At 47.2% G+C, this 27,139-nt stretch overlaps 1 protein-coding gene across 4 annotated transcripts in view; it reads left to right on the top strand.

Annotated features, from left to right (window-relative positions):
* LOC146867553 (delta-1-pyrroline-5-carboxylate synthase) overlaps positions 1-27,139 on the top strand; it is a 384,344-nt gene that overhangs the window by 183,202 nt on the left and 174,003 nt on the right. For all 4 annotated transcript variants that reach the window (XM_085606275.1, XM_085606272.1, XM_085606277.1 and 1 more), the window contains exon 9: positions 4,038-4,182. In XM_085606275.1, the coding sequence (XP_085462401.1) occupies positions 4,038-4,182 (145 nt within the window). The remainder of the gene's footprint in view (positions 1-4,037; positions 4,183-27,139) is intronic.

The raw sequence follows: 27,139 nt of genomic DNA, 5'->3' as shown, positions 1-27,139 counted from the left end.
GTACGTGTTTGTACTTTTTGATGAGCCTGAGAATATCCACCAGACAGATAAACGCTCCTGGGGCCGTACTAAACATAAGTCACCGGCACTGGGAACCAGACGTTAGTGAAAGGTGGACCCGATATTTGAAGTCACTTGTCCACCTTTAACTGCAGGTAGTAGACCCAGCCTTTTTTTCAGGGGAAAGGAAGGGATCTCTCCACAGGCAGGTTCAGTCTGACTGCACCTTTGTGCTGGACTGGCAGTCCAATGCAGATTTGTAACTGCACTGTGAACAGTCTGTTGATTAAAAAGTGCACCAGGTGCTGAGTAGGACAGTGTACCCTTGGCATGCCCCCTGTCTTGCCTTGTGCCTCAAACAGCTGTCCTCTCTCCAAGCGAACCAGTGCAGTTAGTCAGTTTTTCTAGTTTACAGTCTAGTTGTCAGCAAGATACAAGGATTCGCATTTTCTTTGCTTTTTATAAACTTCAACTTTTTTACTCCAAAACATGGTCCACAGCTCCTCTATCATGGTACAAGCAGGCATTGTTGCTCTTACATCTCTTGATTATCAAGGCAACATTTCACCAGCTTTTTTCAAATGTGATTTTACATTAGCTGCTTAACTATCGCAACTAGCTCCTCTCAAGTGGTTCGAAGGGATATAAAATTCCCCTCTGTGCCAAAGATTGGTTGAAATATTCGATAATCCCTGTCACTTTGAGTCATAGTATAGATTTTAAAAACACAGCATAAATATGTTATCACTCTGCTCTGTGTTGGTCAGTGAGAAACATAAATAGCACTGTTCTTACCACATATTCACATATGACACCTCCATGACTCCTCTGACTTGTAGTCTTTTGATCTTAAGTTTTAAATTCTCAACAAGCCATGCTTCAAAACACCAGTGAAGGAAATTTTTTTTAATATTCTGGTCGTTGAGTACTTGTCTAACTCTACCTTTTGCTTGAACCTCAATGTTACAAATCACTCATCAACCAACAGTTTTTCCAAAGACACAGTCCCATCTTGATCCAAAGGCTTTACCTGACCCTAGTCTACAATGATACTCGTGGCCCCAACAGCTTGGCTGCTAGGCAAGCTGCAGTTGATTCATAAATCCAGGCCATCTGAATGGCCCACTTCAAGGAAGTGCAGAGATTGAGACTGTGACAGAGAGGAAAAGGGCCTTCTACCCATCAGTGCTTTCCACCCTTTGGTTTGTACCTTTATGTATAGTCTCTCCTTCCTCACTGTATTTCCATAAAAGACGGGAAGACTTCCGTTGCCATCCAAACAAGTATAAGAGAGACATGGTAAAAAAGTAGACTATTTTAACACTAGACAAAACATTCCCTCCACTATCACACCTTCCTACCTTTTACTCAATAACAACAAATCTAAGGTTGGTGTTTCAGAGTCTGAAGGTAAAGAGAGGCCACGGTCTAACTATTACTATGTGCACTGTCTTAGATCTTTATCATTTCACTGTTTATTGTACTGGTTATACATTTTTGAAACCCTCAAAATTGGAAGATTGATTCCCAGAATGAGATCTTCAGGATGCCAACTTTCATGTTCCCATTTATTTCCCTACTGGAGGTTCCTTTAATTTGTAGTAGCATTGGCATTTAGCTCGACTCTTTGAGCTTCACATTAGTTTTCAGAGTTTTTGTCAGTGTCATAACAGAAGTGTCTTCTTAAGAAGTATTTAATGTATGCCTAGCTGATCGTTGATTAATTGGAGACCATGCTCGACAACCTATTTCTATTTGGATCAGTTGCTAAATGTGAAGAAAGCAAAGCATGTTGGTAGTTGCGTTTTTCAGGCAATCTCATTGCAGGGAATTGGCAACACTACTATTGGTTAATGAGACTGTTGAATATACTGAGCTTGGAAAAGCACACACCATTTCCCCTGCTGCTTAGCTAGCTGCTCTGTTATGTATTCTGAGTTTGATTGCCATTTGTCTAAATACCGTAGTGATGACCTCAGCCATCTGAAGAAGAGGTACCAATTAACCAAGCAGCAAGAGGTAAATTTCCTGGAGCTTCATAAGCAAAGTACTACTTTCCTCAATGGAACTACAAGAAAAAGACACATTTGCTTACGCCAGTTGGCAATACAGGCATTGAAGCTCACCAATGTAAGGCCTATTTCAGTGGTTTGCAAAAGTTCCAGAGAGCAGACCCATCTGCTCCATCAAAAACTAAGAAGCAAATTGCCATTTTGATGGCATCTTTTACTTAATTTCCTATATAGTCAAACCAGATCCTAACTGACATTTGAATTTTCAGCTGGATGCCCTGGCTCATAAATCTTGTGTGTCCATTCATCTAGTGATATTAAGACATTAACATTTAGGACTGGCGTTGTTGTAGCAGGTATACACTTCAAGGATCTGCATGTACCTTTTACTGTTATTCACTTGTCTTGTGTAAGAACAGTCATTTCAGGTGAAGATCTGTGTGGCTGGAGAGCGAGCATGGACCTGTACTTGGTGGCAGAAAGGGTAACTTATAAGGTCCGAAGGGTCCCAAATAGGTTCAATAAAATCTGTACCCCCGTGGTTGACATACTATAGACTTGAGAGAGGGGCGGAGGTGAACAATCATTAAGCACTTACCTAGAGATAGGAAAGAGGTGGGGTTAGAGGAAGGTCACTCCCGGTTCCGTTTACAAAAACCTAAAAACTTAAGAACAAGACTTGGAAAAATATGAAACCTGAATGTTGTTATTCACTGCATATGGCGATGTGAAAGATGTACTTGAAATATCTCATGCGGATCTCATGAATATTTGAAAGATTGGTTACCTGTACTTGTTAACGCTGAGTAACAGATTTGTAACATATGTATCCCAACGCAATAGCTGATGTTATGTTAGTAAACAGTTTAAAAAAAAAAAAAGATCTGTGTGGCTACGCCTTTTAAAGAATATTTGTTGTGACAAAAATCAGACAATATCTGTGTTTGGAAGGTGCTAGGCAGAATAAAAAATTTCGGTCAGTTCCAAAAGTGGCTTTAAGCATATTAACCATCATCTGCTTCAAGCATAGCAGCAGAAATTTACAGGCATTACTCACTTAATAGCCCCGTGTATTCTGGCGGTATACCTTGCACAGAACTACCTCTCCATCTGTGATCCTAACACCCATACTGGTGGTGCTAAGGCTTTGTTGTTAACTTGTCAAACACTCTAACTGATGATCTTTGCAGAACCTGGGCTACTCCTTCTGCAGGTAAGGTTATCTGATGATTCCATGTTATCAGGAGGCTATTGCTAGTAACAACTAACTGGAAGTTTCACTTTAATTGAACCCAGTGTCAAGAACAGGAGTACAATGATTCATTAAAGAAAAGCTTTGATGCGAAATGTAGTATCCAACCTGCTTAGACTCATCTAGTATTGGTCTTTGCAAGAATCGTGTTGAATGCTAATTCAAGGTTTGAGACACAATTTGATTAAATTATGCTGACTAATATTTTTACCTTTGTTGAAATCTGGGTACCATTCTTAAACCTTCCGCCTATAAATAATTTCTCTAAACCCTCCATGTGTATGACTAAGAGGGCAAACAGATGTATTAAGAAGTTACTCATACATGGGAACTGCTCTTTTGTTAGCCCTTCAACCCCTCCATCATATAGCCTTCATCTGAACCACTTTCCACCTCCTTATTTTCGAACCTGACCATATATATTTCAAATTTATGGTGGACAGGTGAAGTAGACTGAGGACAGATGGTCTATGTGTAGCCAAGGTGTGGAGCTTGAGAGAGGGAGCAGCTTCTCAGTCTCCAGTTTCCACCCTCTTGATGGGCACTGCAAATGTTCTGACATCTCCCTCATATAATTAAATGGGCTTAATGTCATCAGAATTACTCAGTTGAGTAACTTATTCTTCTAAGTTGATTTAGTGCTTTATTTTGAAAATTGTGAAGGCGGAAATACTCTAATCTCGTGAACCATTGTTACAGGTAAGCAATGAGTTCCTACAGAGCCATAAAATTTTCATGAAAGACAGATTTATCATTGCATACTATTTTTTCAGGTGAAAGCTGCTTTGTGGGCCCTCCAAGGTGGCACTTCTGTTGTAATTGCAAATGGTACCCATCCGAAGATCTCTGGGCATGTCATCACAGACATTGTGGAAGGAAAAAAAGTTGGCACTTTCTTCTCTGAGGTAAAACCTGCAGGTAAGTTGAAGTTTGTGTTCTTTCCCTGTAGGCATTCTGTTTGAAGGTCCAAATGACCCAGCATGAGAGAACATGTATTGTGTTAGTAATAAGTAGAATATTTAGGACTGTAGAATTTTCATAGCTCTATTGTGTCTAATGATGTCATCGCTTAGTGCTGTTCATTTAAATATGGGAATAAAACTGTCAAATGACTTCTAAAAGGCTGTAGTGGCAAATATTAGGAATCGCAAAAGAAATCTGACTGCTACGATACATGTACTCTAAGAACATTAACTTTAAAAAGACTACAGTATTTCGATGGGTATCCCTAAAGGTATAAGATGTAAATGGAACCTTTATGCCTCTGCTCTCAGCCTCTATACTATCAGTAAATGATCTAGTCTTTAAACAGCCAACCTGCGCAGGTGGATTTCTTGTTAAAAGTGCCCCTCTCTGCAGACTTTTGACATGTCCCTTCGCATGATAGAAGCCAGGCACCAGAATGTCTGTTTCACAGCAAACAAATCGCATATTTCCAGACTAGCCGTACGAGGGCCTTAGTTGTCTGCCGCCTTCTGATATTCTTTGTTCCATTCCAGGAAATAATGTATTTTGCTTTGCTGTACATGATTTCCACAATTGCTGCTTGTGCTTGGTTTTCAAGCACCTGTGCCCTCTGTACGTAAATGAACACATACTTTCTTTGGTGACCCTCATTTAAATTTTTTTTTAAAGAATCACCCTTTAGGATTTTCAAGCGTTGATAGCACAAAAGTGCAGATACATTAGTCGTGTATACCTCTGTTTTCCTAAAAGTAGTCGTGCCATATTAATTTGTCCTGACATTCAGGAAGGGACTAGTGCAATTCTGGAGGTCCTGGACTCTGGCTCTACATGTACAGAGTGAACACAATGTTGCACAACACATACAATTGTGGAGCCTATTTTGAGACCCTCTTTGGGGCCAATGTCCATGGCGGTAGCCTTGGAATACCAGGCTGCTCTCTTAGGTGCTTGCTAGGGCAGAGATTACCCAAATCCTCTCTCCTCTCTTCTGTGAAACATTTTCAGGAATCCAACAGAAACCTTGTGTTACTGCAGGCCTCGAAAAAGCATACAAATGTGACTAGACCTTCAGGTCTAGTAATTTGAATAATCTACTCAACCGAACTGTAATGTACTTGACCCATAAACTGGTCTCAAATTGTGTGATCCTAGGCAAATATTTTATGGAGCCACCTTTTTCTTCATTATCACATTCAAATATGTGAGGTCAACATTGCTGTACAAAAAAACCTCTAAACATTTGCTTCATGTATAACAAGAATTAAGCCCACATATAGGGTACATATAACCCCAGACATGCCTCTTGGTTCACTAATATCATTGTCATCAGGGCTAGGGCAGGAATATTTCTCAATTCAGGTTTAAAAACTCCCTTCTAATGAATATATTGCTAAAGCATGATGTGGTAGTGCACTGTCATTTACAGGCAGCACACTATCCATTGAAATGGCCACAAACTTCCCCACTAACATGCAGTTTTACCGAATAACTATGTAGCGCATAAACAGTTTGGAAATTGGGCATCAGCAAATATATTTATCATTTGCACATCACTAAGTAAAGTGTTCTGATTTATTTTCACCTATAAAAACCTTATTTTCACCACACAAAATTACAAAAATATGCTTTTATAACTCCTGAAATATATTTTTGAAGCCTCTTTACAGTTCTCTTATTAGCTATTTCATTGTTGTGTTAGAAAAAACAAGCCTGACATCTTACAACCTTTAATTTCACACGGTCTGCACAGCCAGCATGATTTTTATGCAGTTCAATTTACAAAATTCTCCACATCACAGTCAGAGAAAGAAAAGTAAATATAAGAAGACAAAAAATTACTTTTGACCTTTGTTTCTGAATGCAGAGCAAATGTGACCAGAAAAAAACAAGATTTAATGGCCTCTTTATTGCTCATTCACTCTGTGAGTAAACAGAACACGTTATTTGTCAGCTCTCCAGCAGGCCCTAAACAAATGCACACCCTGATGAAAACTGACTTCCCATAGCGATTGGGCAGGTAGTATTCTCAAGGCCTGTACTGGTCTCAAATTGTAACAATTAGAGCTTTTAACCTTTGGTGTCTTCGGGGTTTACCTTACGTCTGAATCCAAAACTAGGCACCATGTACATCCCTTTAGCACTTGACCATCGTCCTGATGAGGTTGAGTAGTCCAAGGCTTAGCCAGGGAGGTGGTGTGGGGTTTGAGCCTCAGAACTCCTATGAGAATAAACCAACAGTTAATAAATCCTTGTCCAGTCAGTGTTTTTATTTGAGAAAGTAATAAGGGGCCTTAATTCACCACATACAGCTAAATACTACACAGAAAGCAGTAGAGAGTGAAAACAATAACACTGTTGCCGGATTTTAGTCTATTGTTCTCTTCTTACAAGTGTTTATGCCTAATACATTTAGGCTGCCGCAAGGCTGAGTAGTACAATTTCTTCTTTCTTTCCCCCGACTAGTGATCTGTCAGTGCTAAGGTGGGTAAGATATGGATGTTTTTACACTGACAAAGTAACTGTGTTCACACAACCTTGTTTCTACACAGTACCTTGACCGAATGTCTTGCATCTGGAAGTCTGAGTGTGGGTGCAACTCCCAGTTGTGTGCACCCATGGGCTCTGGGGAACTGCAGCTCTCATTCACCCAGGCACCTTTGGCTTTCTTGACAGATTTTGTGTTGGGGTGGTGCGAAAGGCACCCATCTTCGTGTTTGAAGAGGAAGAGCTACAAGGGCACAGTTCTGTTGAGGGTATGCTCATTAGCACTCTATGTAGGGATGGGAATCTTCATTGATGGATATTACTTGGGCTCAAACAAAATTCAACCACCCTAACCAGTCAAGAGCTTTCCTAGGGTCACAGTGATTATCCCTGTAAAGGGTCTTTCATGAACCACTCCCAACTATCGATGGCAGTTCTTCGAGCGCCTCGATGTCAAAGGCACTGCTGATAAATTAGTTGAATCTGGTTTTAAGCCATCCAAGGGGCTTCTTTTGAGAGTCTGTCTTAAGTAGTTATTTTGCACCTTCTCCTAACTGCCTTTCGATAGTGTGGAAGGCGATCAGGGTGCCCATTCGCCAACACAGACTCTGGAAGTGAGTTTCCTCGTTCTGCAACACTGTGCAGAGGGAGGTTCACACAGCCTCACCGAAACGCCTTGTGGTGCAGTCTCTTCCCTGGACTACAGGAGGCCAATATTCTGCTCCTCCTGTCCAGTTCATTGAAACCCTCTTCTTCTAGACAGCTATTCTTTTGTGTGGGGAAACCTCTTTTACCTCTCCGTGCAGTCAATGGGCTGCTCCCATAGGGGTTATTGTAAGGCAGCTTTTCCTAGCTGAATTGTGAATTTCCATGTTCCTGTTTCCGAACCTGACAAGGAGTTGGCAATTGTGACCCAAACCTTGGACTTGGAAGTCTTTCTCTCTTGCTCTCTCTCTCCTCCTCTCGCCCCCCCCCACGGTGTAGGAACCCTGGCACTGGTCAATGAGAAATCTTGGTTCATTGACTGGACTTTACTGCCAAACACTTGTATCAAATTTGCAGACAGAAATTGTATTCCCCAAATTCTGCTCTGGAACCTGGTTAAAAAAAGTTCCTGCCTTTTCTGCTTTTTCCTCCCAGACTGGTCACAGTGTCTTCTACTGTAAGCAGGAAGGAGGGTTATGCTGGTAACTCCTTATCAAAGGCATCTAAACCAGAAGGCACTAAAAGGGAGAGGGTTCTTTATTCAGCTACCTCGAAACATGCTGGGTCTAAAGCCTCTGAGAAATAATGGAGAAGTAAGGAAATAAGGGCTGTGCCTACAACTTCTCAGGACCCTTTTTATTCTTTCCTCCTCACCCTTGAGTTTGCCCACTATAATGAACCTTAAGAATACTTTGAAGAAGTCCTACAATTCACATTTCCGTTTGACAGGCTCTCTCCAAACTCCATCTGATGTACCACTTATACATTTTGGAATCCTGGTGCCACAGTGCAGCCCAGCACCAATCTTCCACAAACGTCCTAGTACAACTGCATAGGGTAAACCTCATGCACCATGCATGCCTCACTTAGATGCAGCAAAGGACCTGGTTTCAGGGAACTGACGGACAATTTAAATCAGGAGAGGGCAGTAGTGAAGTCTCGATCTGCAAAAGGTAACCAGGCCTTCCTTTTTGAAATGGGATTCATGGTTGGCTGAGGTATGCACCCGAGCCAGGTAGGAACCACCATTCTAGTCAGGGTAAGCTAGATACACACTAAAAGATAACCTGTGCTCACCCTCTGGTAGCGTTGCACAGAGTAGTCTGGTTTATCTAAAGAGGTAATGTGTAAAGTATTTGTGCAACATACACACAGTAAGACAATGAATACACTACAAAAAGACTCCACACATGTTTAGGAAAATGGATTATTATATTCTGAACAAAACAACAAAAATCCAATGTATAGAAGTTCAAATATTGAATTTTAAAGGAATAAATGCAGTAAAGCACTTAGAAGCAAGTAACGCTAATAAGGTTACTTTTAGGTCTCCCTGGGCTGGAGCAAAGTCAAAGTTCGGGCTGACTGCGATGCAGCGCCGGCCAACTAGAGGACCCATGCAGGCCCTGCTGAACAAAGTACCTTTTCTGGTCGCAAACAGCGAGATGTGTCGATGTCTCGGCCCGCAGGTACAGGATGTGTCTATCTTCTCCACGCAGTGAAGACAATGCACCTGTTCCTAATAGGGATGCTGGAGCCAAGAGCTGTCAAACTTTGCGTTGGATTCTGCCATGCAGTCGCGGGAATGCGTTGATCTCACCAAGCTGCAGTGGCACGCTTTCTGATGGGTTGCTTTCTGGAGGCAAAGTGCTGGTTCTGATGCGATGTCCCGATTTTACTCTTGCACCGACTTGATGCGCTGGTTCTGCTACACGCAGACTGGAGGTGCTTCGAAATCCATGCTGCAAGTATCTGGGTCACTTCCAGTGAGCTAGGAGCAGGGGTAGGGACTTTGATATGCCTGAGTCTCAAGCAACAGGAGTCAAGCCAACAAGCCCTTGGAGGTCACTTGGAGTGAAGGCAGAGTCCAGCTGTCCTTCAGCACTGTCAGAGAGCAGTAGGCAGCAGGGCAACAAACAGAAAATCCGGCCTTTCGGACCATCAGTCCATTTGAGTCCTTTAAGCAGCACAGCAGTTCTTCTGACAGAGCTTCAGTTACAAGTCCAATAGTGTCTGATTTTAGGGCGTCAGAGACCCAGTAAATTTACCCAAAAGTGCCTTTTATGTGGGGGGTGACTTTATAGCAGCTCTCTGAAGTGCATAAGTATCCCTTTCAACTCAGTCTGTCAGGCGATCTGTGGGGGGTAATCAGTCCTTTGTGTGGGGACAGGACCACTGTTCCCTTTAAGGTGTGCGCACCTCTCTTACAGTGACCGTGAACTGCCGTGTGTGGAGTGCGCGCACACACAACAAATCCCGAGAGAGAGTCGCGCCGCTGCTTTAAAAAAGCGAGCGGCGCGAAAAACTGGCACTTCCTGGATGCGGTGTTACATCGGAAGAGTCGGGAGTGCAGGTAAGGCTGGCTTTGGGGCTTGGGGCTGTTGGCACTTGCTGGCGCAGGGTTAGACTGTGGGGTTTTGTTTAGGTATTCATGTTAATCGCAGCCCCTTCACAAGCTGTGATTAACATGAATACTTAAACAAAAGCCCACAATCTGCCCCGCACTTACTAACTAAAGACTACAATAAGTTTAAAAACACAGCGTGTACTTTCTGAAAGTACACTCTGTGTTTTTAAACTTGCTGTGCTCTTTAGTTAGTAAAGCGCGGCTGCAAGAGTGATTGTGGGCTTTTGTTTAAGTATTCATGTTAATCACAGCTCGTGAAGGGGCTGTGATTAACATGAATACTTAAACAAAAGCCCTCAATCTGCCCCGCACCGCGTTTTACTAACTAAAGACTACAGTAAGAGATTGTGGGCTTTTGTTTAAATATTCATGTTAATCACAGCTTGTGAAGGGGCTGTGATTAAGATGAATACTTAAACAAAAGCCCACAATCTGCCTCGCACCACGCTTTCTTCCTACCTTTCCTCTTTCTCTATAGTACTCCTTTAATCAAGCGTATTTCAATCCTACCTCCCCCACCCCTCTCTTTTCTCATTGCCTCTTATTCACCCTGCCATTTAAAGCACTGGCATCCAATGATGTTTGTCAAATGCAGGCAGGGTGAAAAAGAGGCAATGAGAAAAGAGAGGGGTGGGGAAGGTAGGATTGAAACACGCTTAATTAAAGGAGTACTCTAGAGAAAGAGGAGAGGTATAAAGACCACCCGAAAAGGCTGCCAGAAATACAGACACAAATCTTTTTATGTGTGCAGGGGCCGGGGGCAGAGCCCAGCATACAAGGGGTTATTTGTGTGTGATGGGTGGGCTCACCACAGTTTGTATAAAATAGAACCGTTGAGTCTGGTGGCTTTAATTTGAGAGTACCGGCACTTCTCAGAAACAAGCAGGTACTGTGTTACAGAGTACCTGCACTTTTATTTTTCCATTTCAAGCACTGTTGGATTGGATGCTAATTACCAAGCCCCCAGACTCACCGGTTCTATTTTATACAAACCGTGGTGAGCTCAGCCATCACACACAAATAACTCATTGTATGCTGGGCTCTACTCACCCCCACCCCTCCTGCACACATAGATAAACAGATTTGTGTCTGTATTTCTGGCTTCTAGAAATGTCATAATGGTGCAAAAATTGAAATCCTTAAGGTTGTGGCCAGGGCACACATTTCAAAATGACAACCATGAAGAAACAAACAGCAGGTTTAGCTAGCAGCGAACAATTTGGGAAAGGGTCATCTATGCTGCAAGGATCACATGTCACCAATGTGTTAGGGGTCCACCTATAATTACCAAGACTGAGTTATTAATATGTAAAGGCCCATAATGCCAACAGTACAAACAGATCAATAAAGACAGTAAAACACCCATGCACCCAAGACTGCCTCCATCACCTCCAGGAAGTTGTGTGTTGGCTGATTAGCATGATTCATTTTAAGCAAACTTTATCATGCCAGTAAATGTTAAGTACAGCAGAATGTATCACTTAAAATTAAACAGAATGTATGTTGTTCTGTCTAAATTGCAACTTTCAGTAGAGTGTTAGATGTTTTATATGGGGCTAGCCAGGGGTAGAAGTGGCTTGCAGTGGCTTTCTCAATGGATGCTCTAGCACTGTCCCTGTTAAGTTAGTTAAGTTAATCTGGTTTGTAAAGCTTGCAGATACTCAGCCCAGTGTCCCGGTGCTTAGGCAGTGAGCATTCGACTGGGCACCAGATTGACTATTTAAAGAGCCAGTTCTTAAGCTTCCTCTCGAAGATGTCTAGGTTGTCTACTAAGTGAAGGTTGACTGGAAGTTTGTTCCAGTTGAGTGAAGCCAATTTAGAAAAGATCTATTCTATTTGAAGGCAGTTGATGCAGGGCACTCTTGCAAAGCGCACAGAGGAAGAACGCGGGGTGCGTGCTGGAATACATTTGCTGATCCTCTCTCTGTGATAGACCGCGTCCGTGTCATGCATGGCCTTATGCATTAGGACAATAGCCTTGAAGGTAAACTTCTTTTTTTTATAGGGAGCCAGTGGAGTCTGAGTAGCAGTCTTGCTGCTGCGTTCTGCATTACCTGCAGTCTGTTCAGAAGATAGTCAGGGAGACCAAGATAAGGAGCATTCCCATAGTAATCGGGGCCTGCACTACCTTTCTCCCAGCAGACTCTGATAGAAGAAGTAGAATTTTTTGTTAGCATGCGGAGTATGCTGATGTAGAGCCAGCGAGGGCTTGAACCTGCGGTTGGAAGAAGAGGGAGCTGTCAATTTTAATCTCTAAGTTCTTTACACAATTTTTGGAGTTGCCAGGGTGTGGTTTATCGCTCGGCCAGCAGGTTTCCACTAAATTATGAGGGACATCGCCGAAAATAATCTCTTTTATCCGGGTTGCACCTCAGATGGTGCATGTCCAGCCTATGGAACACCCTGGCGAGACACCGAGAGATGAGCTTCCCATCTAAATCTTTTCCCTTTTTACAGGCGAAAAGAAGCTGCATGTCATCTGCGTAGGAGATGACTTTTGCACCCAGGGACTCAGCAAGAGTAGCCAAGGACGTAAGATATATATTAAACAAGGTGGGACTAAGAGCCGAACCCTGTGGAACGCCCACAGTCAGGGTTCTGGCTTGTGAGGAGGTAGCCATATTTCCTGAGTACGTTTGTCCAGAAATTATTTTGCTCCTGCTCCCATGGTTTATGAAGGCAATGACAGGAAGCGAAAGTAAACTGGCTCATAGTGGCTCATTTACATCCTGTAGTCTCTACACCAGGTGTCTCCAACAAGTCAATTGGTAGCTACCCATAGCTCCCAGACACCTTCAGAGTAGCTCACAGCCTTGTGTTCATTTTTTTAAAAAAAGCACAGGGTCATATTTTCCTTTTAAAGTTAAGGTACGGCTGTGCTTATTTTACACTATTATCAGGTTGCAGATAGCAGGGCCTGATAACAAGCAGTTCTCAGTCAGATTTTATGAACCAGGCTGCAGCTGGAGCACAGAGGTGAACAAAGTAAGCACTGAGGTGTTTAAGTCTTAAATAAAAGGACTTGTCAGCTCAATATTGGAGCTGTGAACAAAATGATGCTTCTGACTGCTTTTAGATGGGAGAAAATGAAAAGTTACCTTAATGGTGAACGCTTCATTAAAATTCTCTCCCATTTCAAAGTGTCACATTTACAAACAGCAGGCCTTTTGCTCCTAGTGGCAATGAGACTCTGTGCCACAGTTATAACCACTGTTCCCCTGTAAGGTGTGCGCGCACCTCTGTCTTCCCGAGCACGCAGTGCTGTGTGTTAATTCAACCCAAAAGTATTGGAGCGCTTTACATATTTTTTTTTTTTTTGTATGCATGGGGAGATTAATTGATTTGCCAAGAATCACAGGATGTAAAGCTGACCCAATACTCCAAACCCATCTCCTAAGTCGGCACCTCGAGCATTAAGCCACAACCTCTACCACAAGAGCAGATGCATTTTCAATATTATATACAACTTTATGCAACAAACAACCATTGACAAAGCCAATAGTCCTGGCTTTTTGTAGGTGTAATGTTACTTGTATTATGTATTTGGATGCAATGACAGAAGAAGCAAAATATCAGCCGGGTGGCACACTATGCTAAGCACAGATTTTTAGCTTTATTGCTTTAAAGCCACACCCTTCATTGCATCAGTCACGCAACTTTGAGAGACCCCCTCATTTTTTCATCCCACTTAAAGCCCTGGTCAACACGTGTGGTCGGTTTCTTGGCGCACATAGCCTTGGCTGCAGCACACAGAGACCTTACTCTGCCGCACACAGAGGAAAAAACTTAGAGGGAACATTGAACAGGACACTGCATATTCAAGTGCAATGTCAGTCCTTTCCTTCCATCCTGCCCAGGCAAAGCCATCAAAATGCACATGTACGTAGATGGGTACTCTACTATTCTTCCTGTGTTGTGGCTGTCTAGAGGGAATGTGCAAAGTGTAGCTGTCACCCACCCCAGACATGTATTGGAGAGAGGCTGTGAGGCACACATGTCTTAAGTGCAGAGAAATGTCCACTTTCTAAAAGTGGCATTTCTAAAACCGTAATGGTAAATCCAACTTCACCAGTAAGGAGGATTTATCATTACCATCCTAAACATTTGAAAGATAAAAAAGCTAATCCTCTGTGATCAGGAATTATAGCTAGCCTAAGAGAGGAGCAGGCCTCACAATAGTAAAAAATGAAATAGGCTGTTTGTCACTACCAGGACATGCAAAACATAAAGGTACATGTCCTACCTTTTACTTAGATAGCACCCTTCCCTTAGGGTTACTTTGTGTCTACCTTAGGGGTGACTTATATGTGATAAAAAGGGGAGTTGAAGGCTTGGCAAGTTGTTTTTACATCGCAAGTCAAAGTGGCAGTAAACTGCACACACAGGCACTGCAGTGGCAGGCTTGAGACAGGTTTGAAAGTCTACTTGTGTGGCGGGCAGAATCGGTGCTGCAGCCCACTAGTGGCATTTGAAATACAGGCCTTGGGTATATGGTATACCACATTACAGGGGACTTATCAGTACAGAAAATATGCTAATAAGGTATACATCAATGTCCTCATGTTTAGAGGAGAAGCACATGCACTTAACACTGGTTATCTGAAAGAAACAGTTAGTTATAGATTCCATACCTTAGAATTACCCCCAGGCGTCCGACTGGATCCGGAAAGTTTTTCGTCAGCAGTACCCCTGCGCGTCGGAAGGGGGCATCGGTCGGCTCCGCATTCGTCGTGGTCGCCGGGATGACGTTGCGGTAATAACATAGATGCCGCCCTTTCGCGCTAACGTCAGTTCTTTCTTTTTCTGCGCCAAGCGCAAATCCGGAGAAAGCAGTACCTCCAGTCACTTTTTGGCTGACTTTTTCTCGACCTCGATGTCAGCATCATTTTTGAGTCCATCGACTCCTGGTGCACGAGAAGGCTTGCGGTTCCGGTTGCCAACTGATGTCGGTGTCTGATCTGCACCTCGTGTGCCTATTCTGCCTGGAGCGCGACCACGACCCCAAGTCGTGTCCGACTGCCGGACCATGAATCCGTATTCTTTGCGGGAGCAGTCCCGAAAGCTTCTCGGGGCGCGGCAGTTGGCTCCGCGCCGCTCGAGGTCCCGTCGCGTAGGAGGTCGAGGAACCGGTCGCGGAGCCACCATCATTCTTCTTCCAAGTCTTCGCACTAGGGTTCAGGTAAGTCGAAGTACAAGAAGTCCAAGACGCATAGTCGCTCTTTTACTTCTCCCCGTCCGTCGGCCGACGCAACGAGGGATTCGGGAGCCCCAACGGTCGAGTCCTGGTTCACCATCCCCCCCCCCCCCCCCCCCCCCTCCACCTTTCTGGGACCTGGAGCGACCCCTGCCCAGCTTCGTCAATTATACAAAGCGATGCACACCATCTTTGGGCAGTCCGACTCGGCCGGCGTGCCTTCGGGCCCCGTGGAATCGGCTGGGGGCCCTGGGCCTTTGGCGCCTCTGGCCTTGGCACCGCAGGGTCCCCTTGAATCCAGGCCTGGATCCGGATCGGCGCCGGTCGACCTTGTTACACCTCCCCTGGCGCCGATTCCACCGGCACCACATCAGCAGCCGGCGTCTGCTGTGTCCCCAGCCAACGTCGACCCCGGCCTCCACCTTGATGTAGACACAGAGCTGGATCCGGCGTCGACGGGTACTTTTGTGCCCCTGTTCTACCCTGGCTCTTTTAGACCAGATTGGCAGCCAGAGGAGGGTGAGGAGGACTGGGAGGGGTCTGGAGACCCTTTAACCATTTAGGTTATAAACTGGACTGGAGAGAGGAACTGGGGGAAGCCAATGATCTGGATACCTCACCTGACCTTGGCATGTTGTCTCCTCCTACCGTGGCTACAGAGGAGGGAGCGTCTTACACAGTGGTGTTGCGTAGAGCGGCCGAGGTTCTCAGGCTCGTGCTACCTACGGTGGCAGTCAGGACTAACCTCCTGACAGAGGTGCTTCAACCGGCAGCGAGCTCTTCGGATCCCCTGCTGCTGTTTAATGATGCCCTGACATCCTTTTGGGAACTTTGTCCATGCCCAACACAGGGGCTCCTCTGGATAGGATGATTGCCCGACGCCACCGCCTGGCCCTGGCGACCCCACTTTCCTCCCCCAACACCCCACCCCTGAGAGCTTGGTGGTCCAAGCCTTCACCTCCAAGGGCGCATTCCCTACCGCTCCACCTGATAGGGAATCCAAAAGCTGGACGATCTTGGGAAGAAGATGTTTTCTTCCTCCAGCTTGGGACTGCGGTCGGTAAACACCGCATGTCTGTTGGGCCGTTACACCTACTCCGTGTGGGATACGGTTGCGCAAGTGCTGCCTCAGTGCCTGGCGGAGGCCCGGGCCGTACTCTCTCGAGCAGTTGCCGAAGTGAGAGACGCTGCAAAGTTTACCATCTGCTGTGGGCTGGACACCCCCAACTCACTAGGCAGGACGATTTCCACGTCGGTAGCCTTTCGACACTACACCTGGTTGAGGTCGACTTGTTTTTCAGGGGATGTCTAATCCACCCTTATGGATATGCCATTTGATAGCCGTCGCCTATTCGATGACAAAGCAGACAACGCGCTAGAGCGCTTTAAGGACTCTCCACCACCCGCCCTGTGCAGTCTGCTTTTTGCCCCTTACGTGGCTACGGAAGGGGTGCCCTACCACGTCCCGCCCAGAGCCACAGGCCGGCGGCGACGCCAGCTCTTCAGCCCCTATGTGGCCGGCAGTAGTGGGAACCACCGCCGTGGTTCTGGGGGGCCAGTGGGTGGGCTAGTCCACCACAGCCCCCTCTGCAGCAGCCTCCAAACCCTCCCAGTCCGACCTTTCAGAGCAACCAATCGCCAGTGGGCTGCAGGATTCGCCATCACCTCCTCCACTGGTGCACCATCATGTCGGACAGGTGAATTTTGCAAATAGTCCGAAGGGGCTACTCCCTTCCCGTCTAGACTACCCCTCCAGCCATGCCACCTCTGTGCCATCGTATGTTGAAGGATCATCTGGCCCTTCTCCAACAGGAAGTTTCGGCACTCTTGGCCAAGGGGGTCATCAAGCGAGGTCCTGTCCCAGAAGTAGGTCGTGGTTGCTATTCCCACTACTTTCTGGTGCCCAAGAAGGACAAAGGCCTGCGTCCTATCCTGGATCTCAGGAACGTCAACCACTTCCTCCGGAAAGAGAAGTTCAGAATGTTGACGCTAGCGCAGGTCTTGTCTGCCCTCGACCCTGGAGACTGGATGGTAGCGTTGGACTTGCAGTCGCTTATTTTCACATCCCCGTCCTGCTGGCCCACTGGCGTTACCTGCGGTTCACAGTAACCCATGAGCACTTTCAGTTTACCGTGCTTCCCTTTGGCCTTATCAGCGCCCCTCAGGTGTTCATGAAAGTGATGGCAGTGGTCGCAGCTCATCTACGCAGATCAGTTCTCTATCTCGACGACTGGCTGTTGAAGGCGAACTCGCCCAGGGCAGTTAACTCCCACCTCCAGACTACGGCCGAACTCCTGCATTCGCTGGGGTTCTCCATCAACGTGCCAAAGTCACACCTGACTCCCTCTAAGAAGCTCCTCTTCATCGGAGCGGGTCTGGACACAAAGCAGTTTCGGGTCTATCCTCCCGAACACCGAGACCGGGATATTCGGGCTATGATTCCAATCTTTTAACCTCTATTCCTGGTTTCGGTCAGGATGACCCTCAGGCTACTGGGCCTGATGGCCTCCTGCATCCTGCTGGTGGACTGTGCCAGATGGCATATGCGGGCTCTGCAGTGGGACCTGAAGTTCCAGTGGGCACAACATCAGAGGAACCTATCCGATTGCGTCCAGATCTCAGAGGGCACTGCACATCAATTGCAGTGGTGCCTAACGAACCAGGATTGGGTCAACGGCAGATCCCTCTCCCTTCCCCAACCAGAGTTCACAGTGGTGACCAATGCATCACTTCTGGGATGGGGCGGCCACATAGGGGACGTGGAGATCAGAGACCTCTGGTCTCCGGCGGAGTCTGGGCTCCACATCAACCTTCTGGAGCTCTGGGCGATTCGTCTTGCACTCAAAGCATTCCTTCCCTCTGTCCGGGGAAGAGTAGTGCAGGTGTTCAGACAACAACACTGCCATGTGGTAATGCGGAGTGGGGTCGTGGACCCTATGTCAGAGGCCCTCCGCCTCTGGACATGGCTGGAACATCAGGGCATATCCCTGGTGGTTCAACACCTGGCAGGTTCCCTGAACACCAGGGCGGACGAGCTCAGCCGCAGGTGCATGATGGATCATGAATGGCGTCTTCACTCGGAGGTGATGCAAGGTCTCTTTCGCAAGTGGGGAGAGCCTTGGTTAGATCTATTCGCCTCCGAAGAGAACGCGCCATGTCAGCAATTCTGCGTGTTGGAATTTCCAAAGCGGCACTCTCAGTGAGTGGAGTTGCAGTCTTCTTCCGCCTATACCACTTCTGCCCAGAGTGCTGAAGAAGATCAAGCACAACCGGGCCCAAGTCATTCTTGTGGCTCCGGATTGGGCACAAAGAGTCTGGTATCACAAGCAGCTACACATGGCCATTGATCTTCCGATCATGCTACCTCTTTGGGAGGATCTTCTGTCGCAGCAGCAGGGGACGGTCCTCCACCCAAACCTGTCCAGCCTCCACCTCCTCGCGTGGAGATTGAGCGGCGGCAGTTTACGTCGTTGGACCTGCCTCCCGAAGTCTGTGATGTTATCTTGGCAGCCAGGCGTCCCTCCACTAAGGCGGTATACGCCTGCAGATGGAACAAATTAGTGGCATGGTGCACAGCAAAGGCTGTGGATCCCCTTTCCGCCCCTCTTTCTGAGGTTCTCTTGTTCCTCCTTTTATATATAGGGCTCTGCTCTGGGCACTCAAAAGGGCTACCTCTCAGCCATTTCAGCCTTCCTTAGGCTTCCTGATCAGCCTTCTCTTTTCAAGATCCCGTTTGTAAATCGTTTCCTTAAGGGCATTAGTCATCTTTTTTCTCCTGTTCCCTTCGTAATACCCCAGTGGGACTTGAACTTGGTTCTTGCATATCTTATGTGCGCTCCATGTGAGCCGCTACATAACTGTTCTCTCAGGTTTTGAACTTTGAAAACTGTCTTTCTGGTGGCCATCACCTCTGCACGCAGGGTGAGTAAGCTACAAGCTCTTTCTTCCAAGCCTCCCTTTCTGGCTGCTCATCCGGACAAGGTTGTCCTCCGAACTAGACCTTCCTTTCTTCCCAAGGTCGTTACTTCTTTCCACATTGGCTAAACCATCACTTTGCCCACCTTCTTTCTGCCTCCGCATCCTCCAAAACGTGCGCCATCCTTCTACTTGGATCGCACCAAACAATTCCGGGTGGATGACCAACTCTTTGTTGGATACGTGGGCGCTTAGAATGGTTGGGCCGTTCACAAAAGGACCATCTCCAGGTGGGTCCTTCTGTGCATCAAAGCTTGCTATTCTTTGGCAAAGAAAGAGTCTCCAGTGGGACTGCGTGACCATTCCATCAGGGCGACGGCAGCTACCACTGCTTTGGGACAGGGAGTCCCCCTTAATGACATCTGTCAGGCAGCTACGTGGGCATCGCTGCACATGTTCACCAAACACCACTGCTTGGACAACCAAGTACGGAGAGACTGCTTCTTTGGCCGTTAGTTTCTCCAGGACTTTCTGGTGTGAACTTAGTTTGCAGACCCACCTGCGGGGTTGCTATTGCTGGGGTATCTATTCTAAGGTAAGGAATCTGTAACTAACTGTTTCTTTCAGATGAACAAGTTACTTACCTTCGGTAACGATATATCTGTAAAAAATATAGGTTAATTATAGATTCCTTACCGCCCCACCCATCCTCTCCGTTCTGCGAGTATTTGACATACAATAAATGTCACAAGCATACCAACAAACCTGTCGCTCGTCCTCAGTGCCACAATGTCACGAAATGGCAGTTATGTACCATATTAAAGGAATTATTGCAATGTAAATTGAGATCTCAATATGAGAATTTATGTTTAACATTTATAGAGCACGTGGCTGTCCAATCTGGGCTTCCCAGCTCAAATGAAGAGCCTCGAGAAGAGGCCTGCAACTGAAGATTAAAGCCATGTCTTTAAATGTTTCCTAAAATCTGCTTCGTTCAAACGGTGACGAAGCTGTTGTGCCACAGTTTCAAAGTTTAGGAGCAATAAGTTGAAAAGACCAAACCCCACCCTAGCACACCTTCTGGTTCTTCTCAACCTAGGCAGAAGGGCAAGTCTTTTGTTGGATGACTTCAGATCCCTGGCTGAAATATAGGCTGAATCAGATGTTTGAGAAATACAGGACCCAAGTTGGCAGAAACACTAAATGCAAAAAAGAGTGCCTTGAATTGTATTAAATATTTTACTGGAAGCCAGTGAAGACCTAGAAGTAAGGTAGAGTTTGTCTGAAATGTCAGTATATGAAGCTACAAATGGGCTTCTGCATTCTGAATAATTTGCAGACGACTGGGAGAGGTCTGGGAGAGGTCTACCAAATGCCCAGGTACAGAACTCTCCCATAGTTCAGGCAGGAAGCAGAAATTGCCTGCATTAAGGGTTTTTTCCCCGTGCGATTAGGGAGGGTCCAGAGTAACTTTTTAAAGCTCCTGAGGAGCCTTAAAATGTGCTTTGGTGATGGAATCATAATTGGTCTTACTCCGTCACCTATGTACTCTCCAGTTCTCTCATTTACAACTAATTTCTATCATGGGATGGTGGAAGGTCAGAATGTAGAGTAAGGTAGTACCTTTACTTGTGAATTTCATGTTTATGTAGGGTTTGTGTAGTAGCCACTATTGCCTGCCATCAACCCTAACTCAATCTCAACTTTATTTTTTGTTTTATCTTATATGCTTATAACAACTTTGAATGTATCTAGTTCCTGATTAGTTTATTCCAATCAATTAACAGTCATTAGTTTTTATACTATATGTGTAGGCACATAGACAACCTATTAGTAATATGAAAGTAATGGCCTCAAACACCCACACAAGCACAATTAGCACAAACGCAAAACTGACATTACTGACACATAACACATTAATACAACAAAATAGATCTGTACAGCACTACATAACATAACGCCATACAAATATACGTCATACACTCAGTAACCACACAAACATTAACACAACAGGACAATTAACATCACAATATACTACACATCCAAATCAGGACACAAGACTCACAAATAAGCAGCAGTAAAACAAACACAGCATGACTATACAACAGCCTGACATAGTGGCTGTCCCATCTCAGTGTTTGTTTCAACTATGCCATGATGTCCCTTAATGTATTTTAGTCCAGTTTCAATGTGGCTGTAATTATGATGGATACTGACTACAGATTCTTCACGTCTTGAATCCCCCAAGCCCCAAAGTGAATCCAGAAACTCTGCAACAGCTCTCCTGCGCCTATAAGAGGTGCTACAACTCTGTCGGCTCCAGATCCACCCTGGAGGTGATGTTAGAGTCCTGCAAGGTACCGTCCTGGTGCACCAATGCTGTTTTCTGATGCCTAAGTAGGAGGCAAAATCTCCCATTATCTCCAAAGCTGGAAGCAATTCACAACGGATCTCTGGGTCCTACAACTAATACAATTCGGCCCTTCCCTAAAATTTATATAGCTACCTCCTCAACCTCTGGCTCACAAATATCTGTGCCCTTACAGTTGGAAATAACATCAATGATCCAAAAAGCAGCCATAGAACATGTTCCTTTTCATCAAAGGGGAAAAGGTTTCTATTCCTGTTTCATTTTAGCGCACAAAAAGAACAAGAGGAGGCCAATTTTAGATTTACGAAATCTAAACTAATTCCTCGGGAAACAATCATTCCACATGGGCACCATTCAGGAGGTCTTGCAGCTTCCTGATGAGAACGACTACATGGTATCCCTGGACCTTCAAGACGCCCATTTCCATATACCCATACACAAGAATCACAAAAAAATTCTCAGGATCGCTGTAGCCGGCAAGCATTATCAATTCCATGTGTTACTGTTAGAAGGTGGTTCTGACACTATGGGCCGCCCGGATTTTTCGCTTTTTGAGCACCTAATTGTTGAACTTTTACGGTGGGGAGCCTCATAAGTTGGGACTCACCATGAAAGAGACTGCATGGGGATTTTACTGCTGTCCCCCTGGCTAGACCAGGCCACTGCAGAGCAGCTGGAGTAAGGGACACTGGGCTGGTTACATGCAGACACATGTGTACATGCGTGTGCACACGTGTAGGGGCTGCGCAGGGAAGGTTCCTAACGTGTGTAGCCAAGGAGCAGGTGCAGATAGACTGGTGTGGCAGGACTTATGCAGAATGGGGTGGTGACGTGGAATAGGCTTTGTACACTGGGAAGAAACATGCCAGGGAAAGTCAGTGTGTTTTTCTGTGTTTTCCACTTCATTATTCCCTTATGGGGATGTGGAGCCCATGGGCTAGATTAACTTTCCTAAGGCCTACAGATTCCAGACATGCACTAAAGTCCACTGTAACAGGTGTGAGAAGAAGTATTCTGCAGAGTCCAAAGTCATATTTGTACTGCTTTTGGGTCATCCAGAACTGTCATATTTCTCTAAATCAGCCCTAACCAGGCCCTGGCTGGGGGCTGACCTCAGTAGCCTGGATTGATGACCTTTCTTCACAGAGCAAAGACCTCCTCTCCACAAAGAGAAGATGGGTGGGGCTACAGGCTCATCAATCAGCAGCTATCACTGGGTGCCAGGCACCAGGCTGCACCAGGGAGGGAAGGCAGCGAGGGCGGAAGGGGCTTTTAGAGACCATGTGGCAGGAGACTCTGGACAACGCCATCTTGAACCCACCCAGAGGCCTGGGCAGGAAGGAGGGAGATGGGGCAGAGAAGTGATGTGTCGCTGTGTGATAGGGCAAACAGAGACTTCCTGCCAGCCCCCTCCCCCCCCCCCCCCCACACCGCCCCCACACTTCTTAAAAGATCTTGCACAGGAAGAGAAGCTCTCTCTGGGGTGTGGTCTGCTGAGACAGAAGATGCTGGAGCCTGGCGCAATGGGCAGTTGGAAGGAGGAACCCCCTGACTGCCCCCAGGATCCTGAACAGCGCCGGAAGAAGAGTCCAGGACCAGTGCGCAGAAGGAGGGGCCTCTGCGCAGGGAGAAGTGGCGCCCGGGAGGAGAGCAGGCAAAAGGCTGGCGCAGGGAGCCAGTGAAGACCACTCCCTGCAGAGTGCACCCTCTTGAAGACAAGGAGGGCGAAGGAGAGTGCTCCTAGTGGCTGGGGAGCACCACCAGGAGCAAGAAGAGGCCAAAATGAAGCCGATCGGACCCCTGGGGGCCGAGATATGCCCCCCGGAAGGTAGGCCACCTTTGACCCCTAAGAAGACTGACGACGAAGCACGTGGGGATCCGCCGCCGGTCTCAGAGATGCTCCTGGGGTGGATCAGGTCCCCGGGGGCTGCCCCCAGCAGAAGGGAAGTCGGGGAGGCCCGTGAAAATGCCCTGAAGAAGGGCCAGGAGCCCACCCTGGCCCCCGCCGAAGATGGAGGTGGGGGAGCGCCGTCACGCTCCCCGTGAAGGTGCCCCGCGGGGTGCCAGGAGCACACCCTGTCCCCTGCCGACAACGAAGCCGGGGAGCGCCGCCGCGCTCCCCGTGAAGCAGGGGGAGGGGCCTGGAATCCCAACTCCGGGCCCCGTGTGGTGAGCAGGCGGCGGGAAGCGCACTCGCGCCCCCTGCGAAGAAGACTCTGGGGCCCGGGACTCCATCTTTGGGCCCCAAAGAGGGAGAAGGCAAGTCGGGGTGCGCCGCCGCGCTCCCCTTGAAGATGGCCCCCGAAGACTCCGAAGATGACCGGGACCCCATCCCCGGGCCCCGTGGAGAAGGCAGAGGCCGGGACTGACAAGGCCAGATCCCCGGAGCGGTCAGACCAGAACAGTAGGGCCGGCTCCCGCGGCAGCACGTGAGGGTGCTGGCCGGGCGGGGAGCCAGCGGGGACTCCCTTCGCTGCCCTCAACGAGGAAGGCGTGCGGGGGTCCTGGGTGGGACCAGGGCCCCCAAACCCAAGGAGTCTGCCCCAGGGGTCCGGGTGGGACCAGGCCCCCACCAGTGGCATGAGCAGCCAGGGGTGGGCTCCCCGAGCCATAACAAACTCACCTGCGGGTCCGGGTGGGACCGGGCCCCCCACCGAGGCCGGCAGAAGCAGCGTGAGGCCGCCAGCGGCATCCCCGCTCTCCCCAGCACAGCAGGAGAGCCGCTAATGTAATATTCAAGGAAAGGAGCCTGAAGCACCCCATAATGCCTTGCAAGGCATGGGGAAATCCATCGTTTTTGGTGCCTGGTGAGGGTCACCCTCATTTGTGAATGAGGTACGGGGGAGCTGAAGGAGCAACGCAGCCTCCCCCAGCACGAAGAAGAAAAGTCCCACCCTAAGTCTCATGGGGACTTGAGAAGAATAACCCCTCAAGGGAACTTTTGTTCTACAGCTGGAGGAGGTTTGAGAAGTGCATCAAGGAGTGAAGGGCTGAGTTGGGGATGTCTGGAGAAGGGCATCCCCTGGAGTTGAAGAGGTGTAATTGCACCTGTAGTGCATTTACTAATGTTATTTCTTTTAGGGGGACTGGAAGTCACATGTGTAATGTGAAGTACCTGTGTAAGGTGATGTCATAAGCAAAGTGGGGTTATGTTTCCAGACATTCCTGCTAGGGTGTCTGGCTATATATGCGTAATCCTGTGATTTCATCTGTGATGCCTTTAGGGGCTGTAATTGCAATGCATTCTAATGATCCACATATGTAATGAGTACTGTCATTCTAAAGTGATGCTTAAACATGTTCTCTTGCTGCTGCGCTTAGGTGAAGAACCCAGACTGCTAGCACTTCAGGTGTTGAGGTGTATACTTCATGGTCAGTAGGAAATGCTCAGGCAGGGTTGTGTGTCACCAAGGCAGGGTTACCTATTGTAAATGCTTGTTGAGATAATGGGGTGGGCCGCCACTGGGATGGTGCCAGTGCGCAGGGCCCTCGCTCCAGGTTATGTTGAACTATCTGCATTGGGGGCAAGGTGTCAGAGGCTGTTCGGGACTGTCTTGACGCTGGTGGGAGAGCGGCTCTAGTGCTGTTGGATCTCTCCGCGGCGTTTGGCACAGTCCCCCACGATCTTCTGCTGGCTCGTCTAGCAGAAATTGGTGTTACGGGTGCTGTTTGGATTTGGGTACGGTCCTTTTTGGAGGATCGTGCTGAGCAGATTTGGCTCCCCCCGTGCTCCTCCCCTTCTCAGTTGGTCACGATTGGGGTCCCACAGGGCTCCGTTCTTAGCCCGCTCCTCTTTAATATCTATGTCACTCCTTTGATTTATCTGGCAGAGGAGCTAGGGGCTAAGGTGATGGCCTATGCGGACGACACCCAGCTACGTTTCACCTGGGATAAGGCATCGGATTCGGTCCAAGCGGCGCAACATTGCCTTGCTGCCGTCTTTACTTGGTTAGCGGTCGCAAAGCTGAAATGTAATGAACAGAAATCCGAGATTCTGCTATTTGGCAGATTCCCACCCAACTTTCGAAATTTATTGTGGCCATCGAACTCTCCTCTGCCTCTCTCTACGGGCCAGCCTGCCAAAAATCTGGGGATATGGTTCGATGAGTCCCTCTCCTTTTCGACGCACATCAAGAAACTGACCGGCTACTGCTTTGGCCTTTTCAAGACTCTTAGGTCTTTCTTTCCGCTTCAACCACAGGCGGCGAAAGAAACAGTTACTTGTACCCTGATTCTGTCCCGCTTGGACTATGCTAATGCCCTCTATGTTGGTATTCCGGCCTATCTGCTGACAAAACTTCAGGTTATACAGAACACGGTGGCTAGACTGTTATTGGGCATTTCAGCAAGGACCAGCGTGCATCATCATCTGCGCTCCCTTCATTGACTCCCGGTGGCGCATAGAATTACATTTAAATCTCTGGTCTTGGCTCACCGGGCTCTCCACGGGCACAGCCCTCTCCATCTTCAGAAACGGTTCTCTTTTTATGTCCCTTCACGTGCTCTCCACTCTATGTCCCTCCGCCTTGCCCGGGTCCCACGCTTTAAGCTTCAGAGGCTCAGGGGAAGCTCCTTTGTTGTGAAGGCCAGTCTGGCCTGGAATGCTCTTCCCCTTGACTTGCGCTCCATTCAGGTCCCTGTTCTGTTCAAATGGAGATTGAAGACTCATCTGTTGGCTTAAAACTTCCTCTCTCTCACCTTTGTGGCACCGCGCCGGGACACTCATGAGTAGCTGTGCGCATTACAAGTGGTCGTAACATAACATGATGTGCATACATGGGAGTGGTGTTACTATACCCCACCCCCTTGCGGGAAGGGTGGAAATGTTATGCAATGTCACAAAGTAATTCCAACAGCTTATGTATATTTGTAAATTGGTGCATAGTATTGAGTAGTGTGTGTAAATAAATGTACTCTTACTTTATAAAGCAAAGTACAGACTGGACAATCCATTATTGAGTGTTATTTCTGCGCACCTGCAAATGGCGATTACTAGCCCACACCACCTCCCTTGAGTAAGCCTCAGACTGCTCTGCAACGCTACCCTCTGAGAGTTAGGCGCTACAATTGGGTGTTTGGTTCCCACTGAAGGACAAATGTAGTCATGTTATTTGTGCAGGCCTAAAATCACAATGGATGGTTTCAGTTCCTATAGGTAGAGGGGGATACAGCCAATAGTTATGTGCTGTAACAAGAAGAGGGGAAGTCTCCTGGGATAGGTGAGTATGCAAAGAGAAAGGAAGGTACTCCTTTGTTTGGTACGTAGTGCCCTCACACACCCTTTCGAGTGTATAGCATCATCATCGGGCAAAGTTGCTCCTCGTGGGGGTGGCGCTGCAGTCCCTCACGGGCCCCTAGGGGCTCTCTGGCGGAGATCTTTTAGGAGTTGCCGCAGTTGTGATTGAGGGTGTGTGGGAAGGAAGTGCTAGTGAGTGTAAGTTAAAATGGGTTAGGAGGCCCTGACAACTTTACTCGTAGGACCCCTGATCCAAAATAAAAATCCACGGGGATGGAGATGCACGTTTGTGCCGTTAGGAGAAGGGAAACAAGACCAAATAAATTCCCACTTCTCTCAACCCGTGTAGTGTGTAATAAAGTGCAGATTTTAAAAGGGGGTCGACATGTTTCGCGCTATAATTTGGTCCCTAAAGGATCCCAGAGCGCTTCATCAGGACCAGGTGGAGAAAAGAGAACGGGAATCAGGAAAAAACACCCTGTATTCCTTAATATAACCTAGTTAAGGTATATGACAATAATAGTCTAAGGACCCGTTTTTATACTGATGTCGTTAATCACAGCCCTCCCAGGATCGGAGAAGGGCTCCGTCGGATGT

The sequence above is a fragment of the Triturus cristatus genome, chromosome 1_2 (assembly GCF_964204655.1).
Source record: "Triturus cristatus chromosome 1_2, aTriCri1.1, whole genome shotgun sequence".
Lineage (NCBI taxonomy): Eukaryota > Metazoa > Chordata > Amphibia > Caudata > Salamandridae > Triturus > Triturus cristatus.
The sequence above is the reverse complement of the archived record's forward strand: the minus strand, read 5'-3'. Positions and strand labels throughout refer to the sequence as shown.